The sequence below is a fragment of the Otolemur garnettii genome, unplaced genomic scaffold, assembly GCF_000181295.1.
Source record: "Otolemur garnettii isolate 467f Iridium unplaced genomic scaffold, OtoGar3 scaffold00072, whole genome shotgun sequence".
Taxonomy (NCBI): domain Eukaryota; kingdom Metazoa; phylum Chordata; class Mammalia; order Primates; family Galagidae; genus Otolemur; species Otolemur garnettii.
The window spans coordinates 208836-233867 of NW_003852467.1; the positions used below are offsets into that span (position 1 = coordinate 208836).

At 32.4% G+C, this 25032-nt stretch overlaps 1 protein-coding gene across 1 annotated transcript in view; it reads left to right on the forward strand.

Moving 5' to 3' along the window:
- Positions 1 to 25032, forward strand: part of CFAP47 (cilia and flagella associated protein 47) — a 296774-nt gene that overhangs the window by 43108 nt on the left and 228634 nt on the right. Inside the window, exons 14-22 of the mRNA XM_012807582.2 lie at positions 138 to 354; positions 1558 to 1799; positions 7495 to 7625; positions 9705 to 9827; positions 11052 to 11183; positions 14254 to 14331; positions 17602 to 17746; positions 19010 to 19108; positions 22079 to 22210. Of these exons, the coding sequence (XP_012663036.2) occupies positions 138 to 354; positions 1558 to 1799; positions 7495 to 7625; positions 9705 to 9827; positions 11052 to 11183; positions 14254 to 14331; positions 17602 to 17746; positions 19010 to 19108; positions 22079 to 22210 (1299 nt within the window). The remainder of the gene's footprint in view (positions 1 to 137; positions 355 to 1557; positions 1800 to 7494; positions 7626 to 9704; positions 9828 to 11051; positions 11184 to 14253; positions 14332 to 17601; positions 17747 to 19009; positions 19109 to 22078; positions 22211 to 25032) is intronic.

Below are 25032 nucleotides of genomic sequence, written 5' to 3' on the forward strand. Positions count from 1 at the left end.
ATTTACTATCTTATAGCAAATATTTTCTGTGTCATTTTTATACAACTAGAATGATCAAAATATATTTTAAAAACTTAAAAAATAGATGAACACATTTGCCAACATTAAACTTAATAAAGCCCTTTTTATTTTTTCAGGACCTTCTGTCCTTAACTTTGGTAATATATGTGTCAACTCGACAAGTGATCATCCACTACATATTGTTAATATGCTACCTATACACATAGTGATCCACTTAGATGCCGATTTAGAGGAACTTCGAAAGACCAACCAATTCTCATATGTTATTCCACCGATATCCAGTACATATATTTCAATAATATTTGAATCTGCCACCATTGGAAAATTTTGGAAGTAGGAATTATTTTCTAATATCTGTTTGCTAGAATTTAAGTGTACTTTTGTGGAATATGTATTTATTTGCTTAAATAATTGTGGTGTATGGGTTCTGACAAATAAGTTCACAAACTCATCCTAGGAAAAAGTGCTACATACCTCATTGCTGAATTTTGCTAAGGTCACTTGAAGTACTCTTCTTGGGAAGCTAGGCATCAATGCTAGCAACTAGTTCACCTTTCAAAGCAATTTTGGAGTTCTTTTTTCTGAGCTGTCCTCATACTACCCTTTATGTCCTCAGTGTCATTAAAATGTCTTCTTTTCAATATTTCTTTTATCTTTTGGTAAAGAAAAAAGTCACTGAGGGCCAGATCAAGTGAGTATGGAGGGTGTTCCAATACAGGTATTTGTTTACAGTTATTTCAATCCCAGTGCTGTGTGAGCTGGTGCAATGCCAAGATTTTCAGTTATGATTTATCTGTTTCTCTATTGATGTTTACTTGGTCTGCTATGCTTCTTATAGTCACCCAACAATTTTGACACACAGTTCATTGAATTTTTGCAACATTTTCATCAGTTCTGCTCATTACAGGCCACTCTGACTTCTCTTCATCAGTGACACTTTCTGTCCCCTCAGAAAGACATTTAATCTATTTGTACACTTGTATTTGTATACTGCCGTTTTCTTCATGGTGTAAACTTGGACTAACATGTCCCCGATTTCACTTCCACTTTTGGCAATTTTAATAAGACATTTATAAATATTTGTTTATTGATCTAATTCAAGCTCTAACAATCTTGTTATGGCACACAAAAACGCACAACAACAAAAATGACTGCCACTTAGCAAAACACTGCCACATGCCAACATGAACACAATTGCCAGACGCTGATATACCAAGATTACGAAACTTGACTGAGCTTTTTGTACGGTTCTGCCAATGTAAGTTCAAGGTGGCAAGTTCTAGAATGTAATTGTCAGATCTCATATATTATGTTTGTTCCTGAAACTAAAATTATATGCACATTAATTTGTAGATAGGCAGATTCATATTTCAGTGGTAATCTAATCATCTTTTCATAATTAATTTGAAATATTGTATGATAAGAATTATGGATATTAATCGATATTATACTCATTTTTACACATAACTGAATTCTATATTCACAAATAGCTAAATTTGTGAATAGCTCAATTTGGGTGCTTTTGCTGTTTTACAGGTCTTTCACTTTCACAGTAAATAATGTACCTGGTGGACACATACTTGTAATGGCTGTTGTCCGACCAGTAAAACTTGAGCTATCTTCTGATCAACTAATATTGAGACCACAAGGTTTCCTGATGAAAACATGTTTTCAGGGGACAATTAGATTGTATAATCGTCAGAATTGTTCTGCCAAATTTGAGTGGCAACCGGTAAATACTGAAAGAGGAATTGCATTTTGCATTCGTCCAGCTCACGGTAATGGTTTATTCTATCAATATTTGATATAGACACTGATATATTCATGCATTAATGTGTTTAGGCATTAATTATATATTGAGTATGTATTGTGTACTGGTGCTAACAGCATAGAAGTAAATCAGATCCTGTCATCAGGGACACTTATTTTATATACATAAATAGGATCAGAAATACAGATTCTATATGTATACAATATAGAAAGAGAAAGAGAGAGAGAGAAGTAACTTTACAAAACTGGGTCTGGCTCAAGTGCTTGTGTAGGCTGGCAAATCTAAAGTTAGTAGGGGAGCTGGGCAGCCTGAAGACTCATGGAAGAATTGATGTACAGTATTGTGTCCTAAGACATTCTGGAGGCAGAATTCATTATTTCTCTGGGGACCTCAGTCTTTTCTCTTAAGTCTTCCAAGTTATTAAAGGAGGTTCTCCCACATTATGAAAGGCAACCTGCATGTTAAATAATTTGCTTATGATAATTATTACACAACATATGTATATATCAAATCATCACAATCTTTATCAATTAAACACTTTAAACAGTCTAGTGATTTAAAAGTTAATTATATTTAAAAATATATCTTCACAGCAATGTCTAGAGTGATGTCACTGAGCCCCTTAGCCTGGCCACATCGACAAAATCAACCATTACAGATATTGGTGGATAAAGTAATTTTTGTTTAGCTTTAAGTCTGATAGTGATGATAAGGTATCATTCAGAATGATTTATATTTTGAGTATGAATTCTTTAGAAGGATCCAGAAATTATGTATAGTCAATATCTAATATAGCTAATAAAATTCAATTAATAAAATTAAAAGCCTAGAACTGTCATTTAAATAAGAAAGTTTTTTAATTGATAGAAACAATCTCAGATTTACCATTTTGATAGTACCTTGGGTATGTTAACATCCTCTTAACCCTGCTTCTGCCATTCCTTGGGATCTATAATTCCACATAATATACTTGTTATAAAATGAAATCTGGTAACTGCGAAACTCTGACTCATTAAGTAGCCTTATCAAATTTAACAAACATCATTGTGATATGCTATCAGTACTCATGAGGACACAAGCTATCATTTGAGGAAATAAAATAGCATCTTAGACATTGAAAGATTGATTATATGGCAACTTTGTTTTATGTACATGTCATGCTTTTCCAGCTAAATGGAAAGACTGAATTTTTGTATCTTCAGTGATTCAGGTAGTGCTTTATAACTGGCTGAAGTGCATCTTAAAGTAAAACAAACTTTGGAGTCACACAGATCAGACTTCAAAAGTAGTCTTAGTTTCCCACAAGCTAGTTTAACTTGAGCAAAGTGCTCTGTGAGCACTAGGTTCTAATCTGTAAAACGTAGAGAAGACTATATCTTGTAAAGATTAAATGTATAGGAAACTTCTATAATGCCTGGCAAAGTGTAGGTCCCAGATAAATGGATAGCTTTTTGATTATGACACATTTGTAGTTATTTTGGACTTTTTAGCCCTCAAATATTCACAGAATAGTAAGAGCCTATCATACACATTGCTATCCATCCGCATTATCAGTTCCTTGCTCCAGGCTTCCTTTTTCTCTTTTCACCTTCTTCTTTCTCTACTTTCTTTCTCCCTCCTCCCTCTTTAATTTTAATTTAGGAGTAGTCATTATTTAGAGTCTAAATAGACCATACTTTAGATCACAGAAGAGTCTTGGTTTGTTGAAATCTTGCCCAAGATATATTTTCTGTGAAAATTAGTCATGTCCAAATCAAGATTTTATATAACTGTACAAGTTGTACAGGGGGTGTTCTAACATCAATCTTAAAGCTGGGTGCAATATTGAATAGCTATAGTCACCAGTATTCAAGAGTCTGAAGTAGGAAGATCAGTTGAGCCTGGGATTTTGAGACCAATGCGGAGAGATCTTCTTCTCAAAAAAAAAAAAAAAAAGAAAGAAAAAAGAAAAAGAAAATGTCTTAGGTATTAAAATATTCACTTAATTTTAGTGTGGATGTATAGGTGGAAATGTTGACAAACTTTGCAAGTGAAGAGTAGGACAGTCCCTTCATTAGGGTTGGAGATGATTCATATGGCTGTTTAATCTTTTTATTAACTGGGATTGATTTAGCATCATCCTAGATCATAACTTATTAAGCAAATGACTTATTAAGCAAACTTTCATCAATATTTTACATATTCATTTGACCAAAATATTTTTAAATTACAATACTGATAATACTGAGTCCTGTGCCAGTCTAGAGAAATGTTGAGAGAATAGAGAGGAAAGGAACGACAAGATAAGAATGTCCATTTCAGAGATTCTAACTAAACCTTGTTTACTTTGTTTGAATAGATATTACACAGTGATAGTTATGTTATCAGCATTCCAGCAATGGGTTCTGATCAACCACCTGGTAGTGTGCTAAGGGTGTCTAAAAATTATGATGCACTAATAGTTTTCCTTGTATTTCTCCATCCTAACAATGGTGGAATGGATAGAAATGTACCAAGTAGGTGTAATTTGTGTAAAAGAGAAGTGTAATTATTATTAACTGGAGCACCAGTTATGCTTTTTGTGGTCTTCAGAACTCTCATCATTACTAGGGAGATTGTGACATTTATTTTTTTTTCTTAGTGTTTCTCATGATGTCTCTCACTTTTTTTAACTAATCACCAAGGCACAAGAACACAAAGATATTTAATTCCAAATGAGATGTTCGTAAGAATAATGGCATAAGTATTTAAGTTCTTTTTCTATTTTAACAATATGAAGGACATAATACCCAAATCTAATTTGATATAGCATTGAGGAAAGTCTTTATAATTTGTATTTCATACATAAATTTGCTTATGTTCTTTTCCTTATATAATAGTTACTCAATTTTGTATTGCTTTTGTCTCTTTTTATAAATAGAACAACTTTTTCCTAAGTTTTTAAAAATGCTGCATTGATTTTGCATCCTGGATAATACACACAATCATATGCCTTTCTTAATTTTGAATTAAAATTTATATTGCGTTCATACTTTCTCCCTGGGGCATAACAGATTTGGATTTGGATAGTAGATTCTGTAAGAGGAGAATGCAAGCATGGATTGATATTTTCTGAGATGGAATTCACTTCTGATTTGACTTTTTCTGTAGGGATTGTTCATGCTTGTTCTGTTTGTTTTATTTTGTTTTGGTCTTTGTTGTCTGTACCCTCAATCCTGGAGCGAGTCCTCCATTAGTTCACTCTCACTCACATTTTTTAGTTTTCTTGGTCCAGCCTTGCTCCATTTGTCTGAAGAGGAGAAAATGTCATTTTCTTTCTTAGCCCTCATAACTTTTAATTTAGGCACTTTTCTGAAAACAGACATCAGACTAACAAGAGAAAAAAACAGCAGACATTTATTTATTTATTTATTTTATTAAGTCTTTTGTACATCTATACCCATCACATGGCAGAGGCCTGACTTAAAAAGTATTTCAATTGCAGTGGCTCAAGGGCCTTGCTTAAGTAGCGTTTTAACAAAGAGCAATAAATATTGTCATACTGACAACATAATGAAGAAAAAGGTTTTAGTCTTTTAAAAGACAAGAAAGTAGTGGAAGATAGAAAAATCTGTTCCCAGACTCCTTGGTCCCTGCTAGTGCCTTCTCTGGGGCGCTAAGCAAGTGCTATCTCCTGGTAGGAAGCACTTATGTCCCACAGTCAGGCAAAGAGAGACTAAGGCATAGTGCTTCTCTGTGTTTGCAGTTTCTTTAGTTAAAAATTCTTATATTCGGGGGAGAAATCTTTGGTTTCCTTCACAGCCGTCCAATGTCTTTCCCCTGTCCCCTGATAGTTATACTATTCCTGAAGAAAAATAAATAACCATGTTGATAGGAGGGAAAGAATTCTCCTCAAGCTGCCCTGTTGATATGGATGCATAATCCTTTTACTGCTTTCAGCTCTTCTCAGTGCATCCAGATGATTTTATTTGTAGCCTTAATTCTTTCTCTAAAATTACTGCCCATCGTAATCTTCTCCATACCACCCTCTTTTACATATTCCTTAGGCTTTGTCTTTCTGCAGAGTTCCTGTTCATCCTTCACATCATAACTCAAATGCTACCTCCATGTAATTAAGTTTCCTCTACTTTCTTGGGCTAATATGAGTCTTCTACCCATCTTTTCTGCTCTTGTTATGAGTTTGTCATGTCATCCACAATTATTTGTTTATATCTTTTTACTACTGTGGCAGATGTTGCTAAAGCCACATCTCATTTTCATTCCTTTTCATAATAGGACCCCCATTTTCTTTGGGGCAACAGTGTTCTCTTTTCAAATTTCTTTTTCCCAGCCTCTCTTATAAATGAGATATAGCTCCATCCCCTCCTATGTGTTTAGCACTTTTCAAGTACTTTTACAGATATTAGTTTGTTCAATTCCCAAAATGATTTTCTGAGTGAAATACAGTTGCCATTCCCATTTTACATATGATTAAACCAATCTACAGATTGATTAAGGAAATTGCCCAAGGTCTCACTTAGTAAATGCTAGCTAGAACCAAGGAGACTGATCCTAGAATCTCTTTAACCACTGTGATACATGATGCCTGTCTATAGAGGAAGGCCACATAGTGAAGAATAGTAGCATAGGGAGATAGAAGGAGCTCATTGGTTCTTGAAATTGTCCACCTGGTAAGGAAGATTTGGAATACCTAACCTTAGGCTTCTGACTGCATAAGACAAATAACCCCCCCATCTACTAAACTGTCAAAGGACTTTTCATGATTTATAGGATAATGTAATCCTGATGGACCCCCATTGGACTGTTTGGACTTCCATAACCAGAAATTGATGTTCTTCACATAGTGTTTGCACTTAAGAATATTAAAAATATCTGATACTGGGTGCTTTCACAGCATCACATACTATGTCAGTCCTTCTACATGTCTTGTTATCTCCCAGTATGGTTTTTGCAAAAGTAGGAAATAGGTTATCTTTTGTTTAAGATTAAGGAAACTGCCATCACATGAAAGTCTACCTCACCCAAGGCAAAGTTTGTTTGTGATGGTCACTCATCTCCCAGTTTGGTATTCTGTGCCCTTGAATTTCAAGGACTCTTCTCCTTCTGAAGGAAAACCTTCTAAGTTATTCTATCAATTGTTATTTTCCTTACTTTAAAGGAAATGATGATTCTAAGTGGGTTCTCAGTACATTTGAATTATAGAAATATACTAATTATTTTTAGCTACATCAGAAGTTACAGCTCTAGGAATGTATATATTTTTCAAAAAGTTGTAGTAATGGTAATTCTTCCCTCTAAAAACGGATTAGTGATGTTGACAAGTATGATGTTAACAAGTAGGTATTTCAGAAGGTCAGGAATACATGAAGTAAACAATTAGGTTAGGAATCACAAATGATTTTCTACTGTCTATATGTAAAGCCATGTTTAATCCTAGAGTGTTTGCTTCATTGATAAGTTTTCTAAACCTTCGCATGTCTTGCCATATATTTTATTTGCCTGTTTAAATTGAAAAATAATGTATGCATTTTAGATTTTAATTAAATCCTGTAGGTCTATACTCATTTGATATTTCCTAACTAAGCATTTTTATATTTTTGGAGTTTATGTTAATAATTTGTTATATAGTTACATTTTTAGGTCAGCCCCTATTTTGGATATTAATAGGCATAGTATAATAAAAATGTGGTAAATGTCTTTTTTTCTCATTACATCCTATGTAGGGACTGTGGAAGCATATTCATCTCTGGAATGTGAAGTAAAATGGCAACCAAGTTTTAATGCTCCAGAGAAGGGAGAATTTATTCTTCATGTCCTTGAAGGAAATACATTGACACTAAAATGTGTTGCACATGTAATTATTTCCCTTGAACGTAGTTTTTATTTTGAGAGCTATAGATTGGTTGGGTATACATATGTATGTATAATTACCTATATATGTAAAATCTAGAATTAACTCAGAGACCCAAGACTTTTGTATCAATAACACTAGCTTATTGTTAGAGCCACTATAAATATGTAATATCAATATGGAAGACACTTGAAATTATTTTGTTACTAAACACCAAAAACAAGTAGAGAGCATCATATTTTGCCATAGTTTACTGCATTGTTAATATTCTAGTAATAATAATTCAGTATGAAATGGATCACATAATTTATGTAGCAAGGAAATACAGAATACTTGTTCCTTTTTTAATAGAATATTCTTCTTGGAATAGGAATGTAAGTAAAGTAAAAGCTGAAATATGTAATTTTAACTTTCTTTCTGTGGTAGAGCCCAGAAGGCCTTAACGTCATGGCTGTCAATCACTAAGAATGCACTCTATTTGTATACCAAATTTCCTACCCAATGTTCTTAAAAATTTAAAACAAGCCCATGTTATTTTACTAAATCTCACCTCTGTCTGCAGGACTGGATGATACTGCTACTTGTTTCAGCTGTCAAGGAGCTGATAGCCTTGAGATTAAAGATTCATTCACTTTACTGAAGGCAAATGGCAGTCAGAACTGAGTAGGGTCTTTCCTCTACTCCCAGTTTAAAATAAGCTGGGTTCTACTCTTCTTCATTATGTATAAATTACTTATTACTCTTTAAATAACTTTTTATTAAAGTAAAATATACATACAGAAATGTGCACATATTATAAACTGTGGGTCATTCTGTTAAAACTGATTAATAGTTTTGTAATTTGGTCCAGATCAAACAGTTCCCCAAACAGAGTTCTGTAAAAGAAACCCCCTCACCAGTACACACTTCTACTTACTATCTATCCCTTCTAGGGTCATCGCTAGCTCTGCAAAAGAAACCCCCTCATCAGTACACACTTCTAGTCACTACCTATCCATTCTAGGTTCATTACTATCTTTACTTTTATACAAAGTACACTCTAAATATTCTATTCTATTTTCCTTTCTTTTAGGCATTCCACAAAATCTGATAACAGTTTATGTTCTTAATGTCACCATGAAGGTGAAAAAAATTGAGTTATATCATAGGGTAGAAAAATATATTTTTTATACCTGCTGTTTTCACCTTATTGTCTTTCCACATAAGGACTATTGACTTTACTTCTTTGTTTGTAGTAAGGAGTTTGTTTAGCTGTAAAGAGCCCATGGTAGATTGATACATCAAAAATTACATATCCTAGTTAATATATATTTATATATACTTAGCAGAGCTGGTGAGTGTTATTTTATAACTGAATGACTTAGAATACTTAATTTCCCTAAATTTTGGTTTCTTCAGCTGTAAAATGTGATGGTACCATTAATCCATTCATTTAATAGTTATTCTTGAATCCATACTTTGTACTAGGCCTCATGCAGGCCCTTTGTATTTAAAGGTGAATAATGTAGACATAGTATAGTTTAACTCTGGGTACTTTCTAGACTAGTAGACTGTAATGAAAATGTGACTAAAGAATTAAGCATATATCTGGTTCATATGGGACACTCAATAATATTGTTATCACCATTATCATCATTTATTGCTGCCATAAGATGTTTTTAATCTAAAAATATCTAGTTTTTTTATCAAAAATATCTAAATGCTTACACTCTAACTATATAAATATTTAATTATTATTACTACAGCTAAAATCTCTAAATAAAATATCTCCTGTGATATTATTACTTCATTCTAACTGGATTATCACAGATTTAATTTAACTTTTGGAAAATAATATAGTACCTTGAGTACTTTTTCATGAATACTAAATTGTAAAAACCTGATGTGGGATTGATTTTACATGTTAAAACATACTGAATAAAGAATATAGTATGATTATAATTTTTTCATTTTCTTTCAGTAATCATCTTTGATTATTATGTATTTACAACTAAAATGCTTCATTTTGTGAGCAAAACAATGGAAATATTTTATTTTCTATTATTTCAATTGCATTTTTTCCTTTTCTCCTCTCATTGTTAGCTTGGTCACACCAAGGTGACATTTTTGGAACCCAGGATACTCTTCTCTAACTCTCCTCAAGGTTTAACAACATGGAGGAAGGCTGTTCTACACAATGTAGGACAAAACCATGCTTATTTCCAGGTAACTTAGAATGTTAGGCAACTTCTTAATTGGATCAGATCACATTATAATTTGAATCAATTTTTTGTGCCATGAATACCATGAAGCTAATATAAATTGACTTACACTAATTTTTAGATATTTCATATGAGATTTACCTAATACAGAAAGTTTAATTTCCCATCAGAACTCTTTCTATCACTTCCTTTCCTTATTTAGCCTTTCTCTTTCTTCTCCTCTTCCCCTTCTTTTGTCATCCTGTTATTTGGTTTTATTGAAAAAAAAATAGATGTTTAAAAAATTTTAAATATACATTAATAATGTTACCTTCAGTATTTAGTTTCACACTTTCCATTTTCTCTTCATTTTCACTGTGTAGTCAGGACTTTTAGAGTAGCACCTGGGACCTAGATCAAGGCCATTCTGGAAAAGTCTATTTATAGTTATTTCTCTTGATTTAGATGGAGGGAGGGGCAAGGTGATGATAGTTTTTTCTGAAAATATAGTAAGACACCTGTCCCTGCCCCTAGTAGTGATGACAGAAGTTAGTGTTTGAGATCTTGCACTCAAGCTTTACATTTGTGTGTCTCTTCTGCCCTAATCAACTCTCTGGCTAACATACACAAGAGGACATCCTTTACCACTATTCTGTGTCAGAATTAGTCCTTACATAAATAGTCTATTTGTTCTCTCATTCCCAGAATTCTCTTGACTATTTTCTCTTTAAATCATAATGGTTTAAGGAATGATAAATAGGCCTGATTTAGCCTATGGGAAAAAAAATACCATAAATCCTTAGTAAGTTATAACTTTTTTGAAGATCAGAATCATATTTTAGACATAACCTTTCTATCAGGAAAATAATAAAGAAGAGATTATTATCACCCTTCTTCCTCACTAACTTTGCTTTGAGTTTTTAGAATGAGGGAAGGACAGACTGTCAAACTACTATCTAAAATGTTGTTATCTTCTCTAACAGATACCTTTTAAATTTTGCAATCTGGAAAGTACTCCAGACAATAAACTTCATCATCCTATTTGAATGGAAAAGTGTCACTACTGAATATTCTATTTGCTAGGTTAGGGTTGCTGTTTCTTGTAGTTCAAACTATTTTTGCATCTAGTATCTTCAAATACTATTAGAAAATCATGTCATGTCCTGTGCCTGAAGATTCACTTTCTAGGTAGTAGAGAAACCATCACTTTAAAAGATAATGTAACATTTCTGCAAATTTTCAATTATAGGTCTGTGACCAGAATCTTTTGCCTAACATTAGTATTACACCATCACAAGGAATAATTCCTTTTGGAGGGATAACTGTTCTCAATATCTCCTGCACACCTATGGTACCAGAAAAATTTGATACAAGAGCAAAGGTATGTCTATACCTATGAGTTTTTACCTCTTATTTAAGTCTCTGTGAGTTTGTTTGGTTGTTTAAACTATTAACACTTACAATAGTAGATACAATTCTATAAAATGTAGTACACGTATTTATTCTTAGAAAATGTGTTTTCATTATTTCTTCTATTATAAATGGAGTTTAAAGTTACACTGGAGAGCAATTTTCAAAATTTTTATTATTTTTCTAGAAATTGACTTTATTTAAAAGAAGTGTAGTTTTTGGAGATCTTAGAAAAATAAGCAAACATCTATATCATCTAATGAAAAATTTAGAGCAGAACTTGAAGGGAATTTGCAAGAAATATTTTTGGTGAAAGTTGGTAATGGAAAATTCTACTAAGTTAAAATGGATATCTTCCATCAATATGAGGCACTTTCACATGAAATTGCAATGATATTTGCATGATATCAAATGTCTTTGCATTAATATTTGAGTTTTGACAAACCATAACTAGTTAGCGAGAAAAGGATAGCTTTTCTTGGTTTGTTTTGAGACAGAATCTTACTCTATTGCCTGGGCTAGTGTGCCATGGCTTCAGTCTGATTTACAGACATGAGCCACCATGTGCAGCCAGAATGGTTTTTTTTTTTTTCACGGCATTAGTGAGGTAGCTTAGGAAAAAATAATCAATTTTGTAGCAGTAATTCCAAATAGTTTTAAAAGCTATATAAATTGTATGAAGATTCTATATGACGTTAATATCTATATTTTATAGCACTCATAGAATGTTTTACTTTTTTATGCTTTAGGAATTATGTAAATGAAAAATTATCACCTTGATGTTAGGTGTTTCTCTTAAATGCTCATTAAATAGAATAAATGAAATATGCAAGATCAATCTGCATAAAGTTTTAATTACAAATCTCAAAGAATGGAAGGATTTTGATCATCAATCTGATGATCAATTATTTACTCACATCAAAAAATAATATATATACTGTAATCAGATCAAAATGAATAGTTATATTTCTCCCATGTTATCCCTACGTTTATCATAACAACAATGATTAAATAATAATCATAATGACATGATGAACATTGATTTGCCTGATCCTCCAGTAACTTAAGAATGATATATAAATAAGTATTCACCGAAAGATGTTTATAAATTATATATTGTGATGTATGATCTGTGACTTGAACAGAATATTTATTTTTATTTATTTTTTGAGTGAAAGATTTTAACACAATATTCTAGGAAAAATAAAAATAATGGCCACCAAAAATATAGATTTTACTAGTTTTCACTGTATTTGAGAGGATTATGACTTTTTAAAAAAATTACCTCTTAAACATGTACTACAATGAGATTCATTGATTTATTCATTCAGCATTCATATTATGCACAAATCTCCATTACACATGCTAATGATACAAAGATGAACATTATAATTGGGGTCCTTGAGGTCAAAGAGTTTACAATCTGGTGGAAAATACAAACTCAATAAATAATTAAATATATAGTGTTAAGTACTGTGATGAAGACGTGTACAGGCTAAAGGCATACATAGGAGACATGGATAACCCAGGCTTAAAGTGTCAGGGCCAGCTTCCTAGGGGATGTTACATTTAAAAGTTAAGAATAAGACAGATTGGCTCCGCGCCTATAGCTCAACTGGCTAAGGCGCCAGCCACGTACACCTAAGGTGGTGGGTTCGAATCCCCAGCCCGGACCGCCAAACAACAATGACGGCTGCAACCAAAAAAAAAAAAAATAGACGGGCGTTGTGACGGGCACCTGTGGTCCTAGCTACTTGGGAGGCGGAGGCAGGAGACTCGCTTGAGCCCAGGAGTTGGAGGTTGCTGTGAGCTGTAATGCTACGGCACTCTACCCAGGGGGACAGCTTGAGGCTCTGTCTCAAAAAAAAAAAAAAAAGAATAAGCCAGATTAAAAGGATGGTAGTGGATGGAGGAGAAGAGCAAAGAATATTTAAGGAAGTCCAAAACATCATGTGTTTAGGCTTGAGGTAGAGAGATTAGCATGACTAGATTATGAACTGCATGGATAACAGTGGAGAAAAATGTATTTGGAGACCTATATAAGTTTTAGATTATATAGGACCTAATCAACGATGTTTGGAAATACAGGCTTCATCTTAAGAAGGAAGAGTTTTAACCATAGAGATTTGGCATTTTTGAGATCACTTTGGTTATAGAGCAATAAACTGGGACCAAAAAGATTGCGTGCAGAGTTATTAGTCTGGTGAACATGTCCAGGCAAGTGAAAATGGTGTTCTCTTTCAGGAAGTAGGATTATAGACAATTCTAGTCAAATTGAGGAGATAAATACTTGGGGACTGCTGAGTGAGAAGAAGGTCACATAAATGAGAGGGATGGTTCCATGAGTAAACCAGATGATGGCAATATTCAGAGAGAAAACAATCAGAGGATGAGTATCAGATTTTTGAGAGGAAAGTCCATCTGTGTTGGAGGCACCTTTTGGATCTCCATATAGAGAGGTCTAGTAAAGAGAGTAGCTATACATATGTACTGGTCTGAAGGCTAAGGGTTCATCTTAGAAATGGAAGAGAGTTTTTCTATCATCCCTATGAAGATACATGTGTCAACAGACAAAATATACTATTAAGTGAGAGTTTAAAATGATGAACTTTAGAAGTTGAATAAAAGAGAAAGTATGGACAGGTGAATTAGAGCTGATCCATAGAATATCACACATCATAGGCTGAAAGTCTCTTTCTAGGAGAAAGATATTTATTAATTTTGAATAAGTCATTGAAATTATATAAATAAAAATACTCTCTGCTATAGAGAGTGGCAATGAAGTTTAGTCAAATAGGTAGAACTCTGCTTCTTGAATTCACAAGCCATCAAATCATCCCATTTGTGGTCAAATACTCACTCTTAGGGGCATCAATTCTGCAAAACAGGAAATGTGACAACTGTCAGGATAATATTTTACATTTATGTTACTATTGTTTATTTAAATTATACAATGTTATGTAAATGCAAGGCAATACTTCAGTAATATCTAATTATATTTTAATGTGGTTTCTACAAAATTTTGTTTTAATCTAAATAAGGTTGATATTCGTCGTGCAAACGTCATAGATCTTAGAATTGGTGGCTCTGTTGAGATTGCTGACATTGAAATCAATCCAGTAAGTTACCTATTTCTGTGATCAGTTTGTGAATGTGGTGATTTTTATTTGTCATATATCCTTAGTCAGCCCATTTATGTTTAAAATATTTTACTGTGTATTAGCATTTTTATAAAACTAATATATGTAAAATTAAAAATTAATATATGTCATGTAAATGTGAGTGATGAAACATAATACTGAGTGGAGATTTAAGAATCCCCCACAGAACACTACTACTGCCATTAAAATTATCTGTAGGGTTCATCATGATCCTATCCCTTATAAGAGATAATCACTTGTAGTAGAACTGTGTGTATGTGTATGTGTGTGTGCATTTCACACACACATGTGTATATATACACACACATATAAATAAATGTCATAGCAGTTGGTTATTTAGTTTTTTTTATTTTTGAGTTTTATAACTATTTGCAGCCTTTGTGAATTATTTTTAATTAAACATTTTTTCTTAAACATTCATCTAATTTGGGTGTAACTGCATGTTATTTTTTGTTTTTTTGAGACAGAGTCTACTATATCACCCTCGGTAGAGTGCTGTGGCATCACAGCTCACAGCAACCTCAAACTCTTAGGCTAAAGTAATTCCCTTACCTCAACCTCTCAAGTAGCTGGGACTACAGACGCCCACCATAATGCCTGGCTATTTTTTGTTGTAGGTTGTTATTGTTGTTTAGCAGGCTGGGGCCAGGTTTGAACCCACCAGCCCTGATGTATGTGGCCAGTGCCTTAAGCAATGAGCTATGGCCAAACTGCATGTTATTCATTGTTGCTACTGAATGATAGTTCTTTGTGTAGATATACTACATATAACCATTCCATTGTCCATCCAAACAGGTGTTTCTGGGTTTCTTTGCTAATAAAAACATTGTAGCTGTGAGCATTCATATGCATAGTTTCTGAGGTACATATACAAGAAATCTCTAAGAGTGAAGTTCCTGAGACATAGATTTATGTGCATGTTTGACTTACAAGATAATTTCTACAGTTTCTTCTTTACATTACTTCACATTCCATTTCTCCACAAGATATACTGTTAGATTTAATTTTTGCCAACATATGTACATCTTTTTGTGAGATGGAATCTTGCTTTGTCACCTGGGCTAGAGTGCCATGGCATCAGCCTAGCTCACAGAGACCTCAGACTCCTGAGGTCAAGCAATCCTTTTGTCTCAGCTTCCCAGGGTGCTAGAATTACAGATGTGAACCACCATGCCAACCTAATTTTTGCCAGTAGATTGAATATAAAATGATAGGACACTGTGGTCTTGATTTCTATTTTCTGAACTCTAGTTACATTTGTGTTTTGAATTATGTGTACTCTGATAAAATTATGTCCTACAATTGATAGCACACAGACACATACACACACACGTACACAATACATCATTTTTTTTTTGTCCAATCCTGTAGGAATTAGATCTGGCCTCATCTGCCCAAAGAAACTTTTCCTGATTCTTCAAAGAAGCCCCATATGTTCCCCATTGTGACATTTACAAGATGTTACAAACATCTTATACTCCAGGAACACCTCCATCAGAGCAGTTGTCATATTATTTTGGGGTTATATCCCCTTCTGTTTTTCTCTCCTACTAGTACTGGAATGCCTAGGATTATCTGGTGCTGAACTAAATTGAGCAAATATTGACAATAAAGAGGTCAGCTGGCAGCCTCACTGTTAGTCTGCATGTTTAATGGCATCACCCAAATTCTAGGGTCTAGCTTTAGGTCATATTTTTCTAACTTGTCTTTTATTCAGTGTTGAAGGCGTAAATCCAGATAAACTGACAAATACTAAGCTGTCTTGTACCCGGCTAATGTGATTCCCAGAGATTAGATTCCATAGTATTTAGAATGTCTTTTCTTTTTTCCATTGCTATAGTATCTAGTAGCTTTCCTTGGAAAATATTAGTCAATAGTGAGACTTTTATTATTTCCATTTCCCATCCTAAAGTCATTTGAGGCATGCATTCCCTGGTACAATTGAATAATTCATAAAACCTTACATTAACATATTTTTCCATCTGCCCTTATTATGTTGGATTTTTAGATGTAGCCCCCTTTTAAAAATAATATGTTAGCATCACTAGATATCTTCAGCAATACATTTATTAACTCTATAGTAAGGGATATGGAATTGACTAGGTTTCTTGCCTATAACAAATAGGCAATTTTATTCAAATGAGCATGTAAGCGGGGCCAGAATGGGATAAGAACAGTGATTTTTTTTTTTACATTTATAAAACGTCAAGTTTTCATTACTCTTTTCAGATTTTGTAGACTTCACATATAGAACTGGGTTTATATTTGAAATGAAACAAATAGTAGCTAGTTGTCTTTAATACAGTATTTTCCTCCATATCAGAATAATGTTTCCTCGACCTTCTTTGGATGTTATATGCAATTCTTTAATTAAGGAACTCTGTGATATCTATAGTAACTCTACCACAAGGAGGAATTCTATAGTTTTGTGGTATAAGTACATGCCTAGTGTATGATCTGGAGTTCAGATTATTAAGAAAACAGTGCTTATATATTTAAAGTAGGTGACAGGAGTTATGGGTACAAAAATAAATCAGGCATAAGATCCAGTAGGAGAGACAGATGTAGAAATGAACAAGCAGTCTACGTGATATCACAATGTATATAAATATAAGAAACAGAAATAATACTGGGCAGAGTGTGATTTATTGTAGTTTATCAGGAAATTACAAGTGAAAGAATGGCCTTTCTGACAGAAAGGATGCCAAGACACAGAAGGTGAAGCATCAGGTACTGGTTGGAAATGACAAGTCATACAGGTTAGTAGAATATTAAGTGATAGGATGAGAGTGGAATTAAAAGAGGCTAGAACATGAGGCAAGGGCAGGTTATGGTGAGTTTTATTAGCCCTGCTAATGAGTTTTGACATTATCACATCAATGGGGGAACCATCAGATTCAAAGACAGGAAGTTGTATGGTCAGATTATCAATTACTTTAGTTTTGGCTTCATTATAGAGAGGAGAATTTGAGAAAGTCAAAATCCAGAAAGTAAATGAAAAGTTATTCATTTCATATAGTCACACTAAGACTAAGAAATAAAGAAAGAGAAAGAATTAATAGAATTTATTAACTTATTATGGATAGAAGGTGGAGGAGAGAAAGGAAAATGTGACTAATTTTTTTTTTGCAGTTAATAATTTCCTTGATAGACACAACATTCAAATTTTTAGTTTAAATTTTCTATAAAATAATACTCTGCTTCTAATTATTATTTTTTACATTTTAGGATATATTTCAGTTTAGTGGCATCTATGTCGGTGCTACCCATACCATTCCATTTGTAATAACAAATAAAGGCATAACACGTGCCAGAGTGGGATTTAATCTAGAAGACTTTCCAGATTTTTCAATGGATTTTAAAGGCAAATCAGGTATATACTTTATATTATAATGATATTATTGTAATAGCAGCACCATTTAAAATTGCTCTAAGGTATAATTGTTAAAAATAATTTAAGTCAAGGGCAATTATTCCTAAATGTTTTAATGACCTAATGCACTTTTTCCTTATATTTTATAACTCACCATGGTTTAATTTCTAGAAATTCATCAATAGTAATACCAAAACACTTTGGCAATACATGACATATAACTGTCCTTATTAGATGGTTTAATATAGTAACTTAAATATGTTATATTTAAGTATATATTGCAAAGGGTAATAAAATTATTAATTGACCAATAATTTTAGATAAATGTCTTTAGAAAGATCTTTACATGTGTTACTCATTTATTAGGTATCTTTATGTTAAATTAGGTTTAAATAAAATAAGCATTTTCATAAGTGTATTTCATATGTTTACTCTAACTGTTGGCAAATTAATGCCCATGGGCCAAATCTGGCCTGATACCTGTTTTATAAATAAAGCTTTTTAAGAACATAAGCACATACATTTGTTTGTATATTGCATATGGCTGTTTTTATGCTATAATGGCAGAGTTGAATATTTGTGATAGAAACCATGGCTCATAAAGTTTAAAATATTTACTATCTGGACCCTTATAAGATAAGTTTCCGGACCATTGGTTTATTCATTTCTTCTTCCATACATATTTGTTGAACCCTAATAACAGGCGAGATACTGGATTTTGAGTCTATAATGATAAATAACACATCTTAGAAGTCTTCAATAAATGAACAGTAAATTATCAGTGAGATGATGTGTATGAACTTGTATTCCTTGTGGACTCAGAGGCATCAGAGGTGTTCTGGGTCCTTTGTACTCCATCTTTACTAGAAGGGGAATCTCTCAATTGTTCTTGGATCTAAGTTTCAGCTAGTTACTTGCCCTTGTCCTTTATTTGTTTCCACATTTGTTTGAGTATGCTTTTGGAATTTCTGAGGTTATTTTATTTATTTAATAAGTTTACCATCTTTGTTTTGCTGCTCTGTTTTGCTGATTGAATGTATATTTGTTCTGTGTTTGTGTATCAGTTTTGCTAATTGTAATCAAGATATTAAGAGCAATTCTTTACCCAGTATCCTTAGGCACACCTGTAAATATTTTAGTAACTGTTTTGTGATTGTTATGAATATACTGATGAGGTTTCTAAAAACTCACATTTCCACATTAAATAATTGTTATAAATGTGTACCTGGATCTAGTTTATATGTACTTTTTCATGTCTTATAGGGAAATTCACAGACCCTACGGTTCCTTACATACATGCCTTGGAAATAGGGGAAAATACATCTGTAGAAGGTGGCCTGGTCTTTTCCCCAAAAGAAGTAAGTTCTCCTTTCTCTTCCTCATATTGCTTGAGACTGTAGGAATTATGGGTAATCCTAACCAAGAACTAACAAAGATCATCTAAATTCTGTCTGTAAGGGAATCACTTTCTGACCTGTAAGTATGACTGTATATAATCTTTAAATTCATTGAAATGACTGCTAGAAGTATCTGGCTTGTGCTTGCACAGTGCCTCAGGAGGAACAGAGGGCACACACAGGAGACCTATAATTGTGTGATCCTTGTTATGCAGTCTAGAAAATTCAAGATATAACATACTGTAAAGGAAATTTTAGACTTGCCAGATAATCACTTATATTCCAGCAAGCTTGTGCTTTATATTTATATTTGAGTGGTATATGCTTACGTGCTCTTGGAATCGCTACCTAAAATTATCACAGACATGCTTTAATGATTTAAGAGGGCTTGGTATGATACCAATTCTTGTCCACAATGTTCTCTTGATATATAAGGAGCAAACAACATGACCACCACACAAACAATTAAAAAAAAAATTCCACCTTTCCTTTCCTGGAATATGCCCAGAAGGAAAGTGTATACAAATTTTGGGAGTCAGCTCTGGTCTCTAGTATACTTTTGCGTCGTAGATTCTATAATGAAAGTGCCAAGGACCCAGCTTCTCTCTCTCTTTTTTTTAAATTAAATCATAGCTGTGCATATTAATTCAATCACAGGGTACAGTGTGGTGTTTTCATATACATTTTGAAATACTCTCATCAAACTGGTTAACATAGCCTTCATGTCATTTTCTTAGTTATTGAGTTAAGACATTCATACTCTGATTTTAGAAAGATTCACTTGTACCCTTGTAGGATAAACCATAGAGGTGACCCAGCTTCTCTTTACCCATGATACGGAGGGGCATGTTGCTGCATCTTTGCAAACCAGAATCAAACTTATATATGGCAATCAGAGTATAGTATTCTTATGTCAAAAAATATTTTTTATTCACTTGGTGAATGTTTCTTTAGCTGTTTAGAAGATTTTTAGTTAGTTTAATCAAATCCTGTTTATTAGGGCATTTTTTTGAGATCTTTTTTATTTTTTATATCAGCTTTACAGATAAACGTTTCCCTCTAAGCACTACTTTTCCTTTACCTCAAAAGGCTTGATGTATTGCATTTTCATTTTTACTTATCAAAATGTTTTAGAATTTCTTATATAGTTTATTTTTGAGTCATTGATTAATTAGGGTGTGCTGTTTAATTTCCACATATTTGTGAATTTACCAAATTCTTTCTATTATTGATTTCTACTATAATTCCCTTGTAGTTAGAAAACATGCTTTGTGTCATTTAAATCAATTAAATTTGTTGTGTTTTGTTTTATGACACTGTTTAAGTTATTTAACTGTATCGAGGTCTGGATTTTGAAGACTGATATTTAAAAATTAGAGCTAGGAAATTAGCTTTAATTTTTTTTCATTTCATATTTTTAAAATTTATGTAACATTTTCTTTCTGTTTTATGAATATTAACAAATGTATGCAGTTGCACAATAAATACCAAAATCAATATAGGCAACAGTTCCATCACCTTCTTTAAATTTTTCTTGTACATTTTTGTAGCCAATCTGCCCTCCAATTCTAGTCATTGGTAAACATTAACCTGATTTTCATCCTATAATTTTTGCTTTTCCAGAATGCCATATGAATGAAATCATGCTGTATGTTCTTTTCAGTCTGACTTCTGTCACTTGGCAGAAAGCATTTGAGATTCTACACAATTGTGTGCAACAGTAGTTCATTCTTGTTATTGTTGACAAGTATTCTGTTGTATGAATTTACCAAATTTTGTTATGCATTCATTATATAGAGGGCATTTGTATTGTTTTAAGTTTTTAGCAATTAAGAATAAGCCCCCTGGGCAGCACCCAGCTCTGTGGGTAAGGCATGGGCCACATACACTGAGGTTGGCAGGTTCAAGCCCAGCCCAGGGCAGCTAAAACAACAATGACAACTGCAACAACAACAAAAAATAGCTGGGTGTTGTGGTGAGTACCTGTAGGCCCAGCTACTTGGGAGGCTGAGGCAAGAGAATTGCTTATGCTCAAGAGTTTGAGGTTGCTGTGAGCTATGGTGAAAGCTTCAGATGCTGCCTCAAAAAATAAAAATAATAAGGCCCTTATAAACATTTTATGAATAAATTTTCAATTCTCTTTGGTAAACATCTAGGTTTGGGAGTCCTAGACCTTAGTTTAAAATATACACCTAATTTTCTAATAAACTAGAAAAATGTCTTCCAAAATGACTACAAAATTTTGCATTCCTATCAGCAGTATATAAATATATTAGGTGCTCATAAGTTATTTTTGTTTAAGCAGTTGTGATAGGTATGAAGTGACATCTCATGTAGTTTACATGTGTATTTCCCAAATGTTTAGTGATAATGAAACGTGTTTTCATATGCTAATGTGTCATTTATCTTCTTTTACCATTTTTTTCTTTAGTTAGTTCATTCTTAATTTGATCTTTCAGTGCTGTTTATGTATTTTGTAAACATGTTAGTTTTTTGTAAGAAATGTGCTTTTGGCTTATAATTTTGTTTTCTTTACAATGTCTTTAACATAACATTTAAAAAAATATGATACAAGACACTTTAAGAATTTTTTTTTCTTTTGTAATTGTTCTTTAGTTATCTCATTTAAGAAATCTTTGCCTAGCCCAGGTTTATAAAGATTTTTCTCCTACATTTTCTTTCCAAATATTTATAGCTTTGGGTTTTATATTTAGATTTTTGGTTCATTGTAAATAAATAGGAATTACTTATAATTTTTTTATACTTTTATTCTTTGGAATCAATTTTGTACTCATTAAAAGTAGTTTCAATGTCATAAGATATTTTTATTTTTGAAAACTGTTTTTATAAGCTGCTATTTTGCTAGATCAATAGCATCACATATTTCTCAAAGCAAAAAATTGCAAGTCTAATGTATTTTTTATCTATCAGGTAGCAACATTCGACTTTACTATTCAAGTTCAAATTAATTTCTTCGATGCATCCCAACACTTTACTGAAAATTTGTCTTCTCCTTTGACTCCACGGATAGCACCACTTATTCGACCATGTTGTGTTCAAGCAATAGGTATGTACTATGAAATAGTCATTGTAGGTAGGCCTATGATTTACACCTAAGCATCTAAGTGTTCCAAAAAAAAAAAACAGAATATGATATTGATTCTACAAAATAGAAATATTAAAAAGTTAAATTATTATATGATTCTTCTGTATCACTTAAATTATGTCTATGAATTTGAATTTTGGTAAACACATAAAACAAATTCTCAGGTAAGTAACTTCCTATAAATATAAGATATAATTAAAGACAGGTCAATTTAGTACTTTATTGTACAATCAATTTTCAAATAATTAAGTCAAAATGTACATTAACAAAATTAAATGCATTGAATATAAAATGAAACAATGACAATTCTTTTTCAGATAATATTCTTATTCCAAAGGAACAGGTTACTAAAATTCTGTATACATGGAAAAGTGAATAAGTATCTTGAAATTTTGAATTATTTGGTGAATATTTACTCACTTTCTCCATACATTCAAGGATAGCTATACATACTATAGTTTTGACAAGCTTTGGCTTTATTTTCAATCATATTAGCTTAAATATTTTTCATGAAAAGTCACGTTTATATTTTTTATAGTTCTGCTATTAAGCTAAATTGTCATTAATCATAAAATAATGGGTTTTGTATCAGTTAATAATTTCATTTGGCAGGTAGTAAGAGAAGGCTCACAAAAATAGCATGTATGTGATAGAAGTTACTTCACTCTCATTTAGAATACAGAAGTAGGAATTCCTTAGTTGATATAGAGGGTCCCATGAAGTTAGTTTTTTCCTCAGTTTTAAGAATTACAAGGTGTCTGAAAGGTTGCCCTTAAAATTGTCATACACAGGGACATGGGAAATTTTACAAAGAGGTGGCAAACATGTAGAGAATATTTTGTAAATGTTTTGTAAATTTTATAATGCATATTTAATAGATAAAGGGACACTTGCCTCAGCCTCCCAGAGTACTAAGATTATAGACATGAGCCACCATGATTTCATTTTTAAATTAATATAGTACCAACAAAACTTATAACCGAGAACTGCAGTCCACTGTTCCTCTCCTTCTTTCACTTTATCTTGTGCCACAGTGTTGGTGACTGTCCTCATTATTTATCTCATGAAGACATTATTTAATGACAAGCTTTTCTCTTCACTTGCAAGTTTAACCCCATTTCTTTATTTTCCTAATATAATTATACCTTAAATTTCGGTTAAATTTTTATGTGGAGTTTTAGTTATTATAGCAATATATTATTTGTTGCTGGGCCAAGTAGTGCACCGTGCACAGTTATTACATTTCCTTTCTTTCAACTTTTTTTTCTCCTGACATTAATAATTACTTACTTGTCCTTGACTATTTGAATCATCCTCCAAAGCTACATGCTGTATAATAACTTTGTCAGGATAATAGCCCGTATGCTTTGGTCTGTCAGATTACTTATTTTCATAAAACACCACTCCTGGAGCACATATAACTCCTGCTCCAATATGGACTATATACAGTTTTCCCTAAGGCAGAAATAATTTATGTAAACTTTACAGAACTCAACAACATGAGTTTCTTTCAAAATTTCCTTTCCAACATCATTTTCTCTTTCTTATATTACAATTAGTTGTATTTTTCACATTGTTCCTTATGTTATATATATTTCTTATCTTATGTATTCTCTCCTTGCCATTTTTCTCTTTTGTTACATTTCCCAGAATATTTTTCTGACTGAATTTTTATGTCTCAAAATATTATTTTTGGCAATTTTAAACAAGCAAGAGTTCTTAATATTTACTGATTATTTCTTTATGGATAGCCATTTTTTAAAGAAAATAATACTTTTTCTCTCTACCTATATTATGATAATTTTTTTGCTATTTTCCTTCATTGATTTCATTCTCTCTATTTTTGTAGAATTATTTTCATTTATATTTCACTATGTATTATATATAACATTGCCTAGTGATCAGGTTACCAATGAAAAATGAATGTCTTAATTTGTGGAGGGGGGAGATCTGACATATTAGTCTGTAAATCTTTAATTTTGAGTGGCTTAGTTTCTTCAAAAAATAATTCTTTAATAATCTGTAACAGGGAAAATAGAATTCTTTGCCTAAATGAAATAAGACTCTGTAAATGGTGAAATAATATGCCAAAACATTGCTTTGCTTTTGAAGATATTATCAACCTGTTAGTTTCACTAATTATCCCCAAATGCCAATTTGTAAATATAAAGGCCATATTACATGTACCATTTTCTGGATATCTGCCATAATGTTGTCTTTCCTAGGATTTCTCATGAGAGGTTTTAGAGTAACATAAATGAATGCTATCCCACAACTATCTCCTATCCCACATTTCCTGACCCTCTGCCAAAGCAGCCATTAGTTCCATTGAGAATTATTAAGTGTCTTAGAAGTTTCAAAAATATAGGTTTTTCTCAGCAGGATATAATATATATAACGTGGTATTTTTACAGATACCTTTATTCCTACTCTTCCATAGAATAGCCATTTATTTTTAGAGCTTTCTTTCTTATTTTATTTAGAAAATATTGTGTGATATACCATCTGTGTATTTTCTCTGTATTCCCATAATTTGTCCTTCTGCATTTCGGTTCATTTTGCATTACTCAAACTTAAGTGTGGAAATCAATTTAGTTCCATTTACTTTTTTCATAGCTCAATATTAAGTACTTTTTATACCTTTTTATTGTCTCAAGGGTAATTTTCCTATTTTACTTGTAATTTGTTACCATATAAAAAATTGTACAAAATGGAACTTTGTAAATGTGATAAACAAAGGTAGATTAAAAGCATTTCTTTTTTTTTTTTTTAATTGAATGGTA